This window comes from Triticum aestivum, chromosome 7B, assembly GCF_018294505.1.
Source record: "Triticum aestivum cultivar Chinese Spring chromosome 7B, IWGSC CS RefSeq v2.1, whole genome shotgun sequence".
Lineage (NCBI taxonomy): Eukaryota > Viridiplantae > Streptophyta > Magnoliopsida > Poales > Poaceae > Triticum > Triticum aestivum.
In genome coordinates, this window is record NC_057813.1 from 736644126 (window position 1) to 736649625 (window position 5500).

A 5500-nucleotide genomic window follows, 5' to 3' on the forward strand; every position below is an offset into this window, starting at 1 on the left:
CATAAGATTCCCATGAGGAGACCGAACTATGCTCAAACATGAATTAGCAGCCAAGTGTTTGATTAGCGGTACGGGAAATGCACATGGCCAATGGGCGTGAGTTTTGTCTAAGGATGATCATATACTAAGAAGAATGGCTTCACAAATTTTTAGGGAATCAAGAATATATAAATAACACTTTCTTCACAAAGTGTTGCTTTGAGCAGAATAGGAAAATGAATATTTTTGAATTATTTTTTAAACTAGGCAAGCAAGGTTTTTCACATATTTGATGAAGATATGATCCAAACAATTTATGAGAATTTTTTGGAAATTTTTAGAGTAACAGAAATATAGGTTGCTTCAGAACTTAGGGCAAAAATTGACACATGAACATGACACATAGGCAAAACTGATGAGATGGCGCCTAGTCATCACAATCCACCATAATTTACAAGGCTATGACCATCTATATTGGTCGTTAACAACTAGAAATAAGGCAGCGGACCAGCGCTGTTTGCTTTATGACCATATCGTGTAAGGAAATTACGACCTTTCTAACCAAAATGGTCGCAATGGTTTAGGGTTTGGACTGGCCTGAACAGTTTTTGATCAACTGGTCTCAAATGATCATAGATCTATGACCAATTCTTTCAGGGTCACTGACAGAAGGTCACTAGTTGACATATTTCTTGTAGTGATGACGTGGTCGATGCCGTCGTCGTGACGCGGTCATTGCCGTCGTCGTGGTCGCGTCTTGCAGAAAACCATATCAGAGCATGCTAGGTGTCCATCTTGTGGACAAGGCAGTGGCTGTGTGTTGACGAAGATGTTGGTGAAGACCACGTTGATGAAGACCTTGGCGATGAAGTATCAGCGATAGCGTCGCAGCGGCGTGTCGACGATAATGTGTTGCTTGAAGGCATCACTCGTGGCGACCAAGCGTCGATGCCGTGTTGCGACGGAGAAGTCGATGAAGATTGCATCTCATTCGACATGACATGTGGATGGTGCATGTTGAGATCGCTTCTCATGGACGAAGTATATTGGCCTCTAGCCTGGCGTAGTCGTACAGCTTGATGATGCGGCCTGGGGTTGGTGCAGATCGCTCGGTGCAGGTGATTTCGTGCTGATGGCTTGGTATAGGCGATCGTTCGGCTCGGCGTAGACCGAGAAGATAGCCCCATTGGAGCTCTTTGGCTTCCGATGCGGCTGCGGATGCGTGAGCTCGGAGTAGTCGATCTGCGTGGTCGCCGGATACACATCGTCTTGCCTCCCATCGGTACCCACGAGACCATGGATGTGTCCTTGTTGGAGCTTTGCATGTATTGGTTGAAAGCGACGCATGTATATATGTGAATCATGCAGATCTTGTGTGAATTCAACACGTCTGGCTATTTTTGTTTCAACACGTCTTCTTTGCATTCAGTTAATCTTGTGCGAATTCAAAGCCCACACAAGTGCCATTTTTTTCTAGCATGTCTTCATTATACTCTTTCTGTAAATAAATATAAGAGCATTAAGATCATTAATTTAGTGATCTAAAGGCTTTTATATTTGTTTACGGAAGAAGTATTTGTAAAACGTACATTACATATTTTTAAATTTGAGATGACCAACTGAGCTTCATAATTCAATTCATCATAGATTACAGAAGGAGTACACAATAAGATATATATATATATATATATATATATATATATATATATATATATATATATATATATATATATATATATGGCTTAGAAGGGTTCTATGACCGCATAGATCTCTTAGAAGGGTTCTATGAGCAAAGATTTTCTTTGGGCGGAGACGTGCCTTGCACGTGCAAGCTTACTAGTTACTGATAAGTGATAAGCATATGTTTTGCTGTCCAAATATTAATATCTTGCTGTTTATAGCATAGTTTTCCTGCAATTGTTTGCTACACATGATTTATTTTGTTGCTTATGTCAGGCCAACGGGCTATGCTTTGGGCATTCGGGCTTTGCCTCGGGCCTGGAAAACATAGAAATTTGTCGGGTCGTGCCGGACTCGGGCCTGTCCCGCAGACGTCGGGTTTTGTTTGGCCAGGCGCGAAGCATGACCCAGTCCAGCCCGAGATATGGCCAAATATAGTTAATGTGAACCTTTGTCATACATGGTTAAATGATAATGTGACATATTATTCATATCGAGAAATATTGCTAGTGTGGATCACCTATTTAATGTTAAGATGGATCTTCTAACCGGATTTTCTCCATTTTGTGATTAATATCAGTGAAAAATACAAATAAAGTACATCGAAACTTAATATCACTCCGATCCCTATTACTTGTTCCCAAATTCATGTATCTGGCACTAAAAAACGTCCAGATATATCCATTTGATAGACAAGTAATATGGATCGAAGGGAGTATAATAATATAGTAGAGTTAACTTAGCCTTAGAGCATCTCTAGCAGATCCCGTATACCTCGTCCAACAAATTTCATTTACAGTATTCCATACACAAATTTTGCAGGACGACGGACAGATCGGCTGAATTGATCCGTTAAACGTCCCCGGATTTCCACTCGATTTGAAACATCTAGTTCACGCCATAAACCACTGTAGTTCTATAAAAATAGTTCATCACATACAACTAGATAGATAGTTGCGCACAAAGCACACCGATAGATAGTTCAAACTTAAACTACTTGCCGGAGTCGTCCTCCCAGGACGGCGGCTCGTTGCCGTGGAGGGTGTGGTAAATGAGCATGCCGGAGAGGGTCAAGGCGAGTTGGTACTCGTCCCGGAGTCCCGGCACGCACGCGGCCGCAGCTACATCATCGGTGGTGGGGGACTCCTTCGCCTCCCATCGGGCGTGCTCCCACCAGGCGCGGTCGCCCGCCCGGAGGCACTTGATGGACACATCGGCGACCGACGGAAAGGATCCGGCCTAGGCGGCGGAGAGTCGCCCATGCCGACCCCCCCCCCCTGCCACGCTCGAAACTCACGGACGCCATCTCCAGCAAGATCCGATGGTCAAATGTGTCGCAAAATGTCGCATGAGGTGTAAGGGATTTGTCGCCGGAGGATGATTTTTACGGTGGAGGTGGATGTGGGGATTGCGGGACGGGAACCCTAAGATGCTCCGGTGCCCGCATATATGGAGGAATGGAGGGCAGTTTACGGGCCACCTGTAAAAAAAATTACGGACCGGTCCCTTTTTAGCGGACCTGCTCGGGCCCTTCTTTGCCCATACCGTAAAACGACAGGGAAAAACGCATTTCGGCGGACTTATACCGGATCTGCGATTCTTAGTCGGCAATTGATCAATCTTATAATTAGCTCATGCAATCAACCTACAATAATGCTCTTCTACTATCCCAAAAAGGAAGAGCGGGACAAAAACAGTGGCACTGTCATGTGATTCCAAGACCAAAACAGAGCTATGTACATGTTCTTCTCCGCATTAGTTCACACGTGACGGTACGCTCCAACCAGCTCTGTTTAGAGAGGGACAATGGAGGTTTTGTCCTAACCGGAACTCGTCGTCGACCGTGACGTTGCGATGTACACGTCTCTGTACAGTGTACATGCAGCATCGACCGATATTCCGGCAGCCGGCCGGTGCAGATGTGCGTGTCTGGCGGGCCGGCTCCGATGGACCATCGATCGGTCACTGGTTCATCCGTGGATGCATGCAAGGGGAGCGTGTCATCGGAGCTGCTCGGCGTCATCGTCCTCGTCCGTGGCGGAGCAAGAGGCGGCGCCGCAGGTGTTTGCGGCGACGTCGGTGACGCGCAGGCCGGTGTCGTAGACCGCGCCGGGCTGCCACTCCGCGGGGAGCACCGCCCCGTCGGCGCGCAGCCACTTGCCGCCAGAGCCCGCGGTGACCACGAGCCGGAGCCGCAGCGGACCGGTCGGCACGCGCGACATGCGCCACACTGACGGGGACGCCTCGCGCCGCGTCATGTACTGCCACGTTGTCTGCGACGGCGAGGCCTCGTTCTTGGTGCCGCTCGAACCGGTGACCGCCTGCGCGACCTCGACGGCGGCGATGTCAGTCTGGCCGCCCTGGTAGAGGAAGCGGAGGGCGAGGTAGCCCCGCTCCCTGCTGCTCGTCTCCTCCACTTTAACCGCCAGGTTCTTGCTCTTGTACACGCAGGGAATCCTCCTGAAGTCCACGTCGACGGCCGCGTCCGCGAGCTCGGCGGCACGGTCTGCCGTCGCCAAGGCGGCGAAGGCGTCCTTGGTGAGCAGAAACTTCCCACCGGTCATGTTCGTCTCTGCCACGTCGGCGACGACGACGACCTTGACGCCATCCTTCGCGCACGCGCTCCGGCCCCTGCACCTCAGCTGGTAGCATGCGCCGCAGGCCCGGCCGCCGCGGAAGAAACCGGCGCTGACGGCCGCAATGTGGAACCCCCCGTCGACGGCCATCTCCGCCGCCTGGCCACCATACCCGCAGGCGGGGCCGGTAAGTGCACCGGCGCCGGGAGGGAGGATGGACGCGGTGGATCTGCGCGGGCACCAGCCGCAGCGGTACGTCGCCGACGAGGATGAGGACACGTGAGCGCGTGCTCCCGGCGCCGAGGCCACCAGCAGAAACACGACGGCGGTCACCGCGGGGAAGAGGGTCAGCAACAGCTGCGGCAAGGCGGCCATTATCGCCGTTGGTTGTTGTAGATGGAAGATGTGATGAACTGATGATAGCCTAGAATTAGTCCCGTCCAGCGGATCGATGGATGAGGCAGGTGAGAGAGACTGGATGAAGTGATGATAGCCTAGAATTAGTGCCTTCGTGGTGGTTTAAAGCAAGCGGGCGGGCGAGCGGCATGGCCCGGGGACGTGGGGAGCACGATGGATCCAAGGTGAAGGAATGCGACGTGACCTCGCTCTCATGTCTCATGCGCGCGCGATCGCTAGTTGGCTAGTGCGCGCGCGAGACTTTGGATACGGCCGGGACGATCGGTCGAGATTCGAGGGTAAATGGATGGACGTCGACGTGAGGACATTTTTACGCGTACGACGGCACACACGGGTCGACGGATGTCGCCGTCCGAAAGCGAGCTGCCTGCATGCCCACCGTGAAATTTCGTCCTGCGCAACGAGCGCATGCATGCTTCCAGCCTAGCAGGCCGTGTTGTATCTTGGACTTGGAGTGACTGCGTGCATTGCACTCTCGACCGTGACGACAATAGTTTCCATGTGACAGCTGCTCATGCATTTAAATTGGTACTGCTGGAATTTAACGGCCATGCATGCACATATGCACAAATTGACACGTATTTTTTAATGCAATCGACATTCCTACGGCGTCAGTTTATTTTGTTGCCAAACCCTACGCAATAGCTACATTTCAGTCGATTGAGTTTCGAAGTTGGTTCAGTCGATTTTGGTCGAAGGGAGAAACAGCCAGAGCGGAGGGAGAAACTCGCCGCAGGGGAGGAAGAAGCTCGCTGGACAGGCTACCTCAATATCTATCTTAGGGTTTAGGATGGGGGCGGTGGTGGACTGCGGTGGTGGGGGGCGCTCGTGTGGGGATTCCCAGAGAA

The 5500-nt window shown here is 50.9% G+C and overlaps 1 protein-coding gene across 1 annotated transcript; it reads right to left on the reverse strand.

Moving 5' to 3' along the window:
* Positions 1 to 3268: 3268 nt before the first annotated feature.
* On the reverse strand, positions 3269 to 4781 carry LOC123159555 (expansin-like A4). Its single transcript, XM_044577386.1, has one exon. It carries the CDS (start codon positions 4608 to 4610, stop codon positions 3660 to 3662), a length of 951 nt encoding a protein of 316 aa, XP_044433321.1. The 5' UTR covers positions 4611 to 4781; the 3' UTR covers positions 3269 to 3659.
* Positions 4782 to 5500: the final 719 nt, after the last annotated feature.

Coding starts and splice junctions, on each gene's coding strand:
- LOC123159555 (XM_044577386.1), bottom strand. CDS start 4,610: ATGGCCGCCTTGCCGCAGCTGTTGCTGACCCTCTTCCCCGCGGTGACC.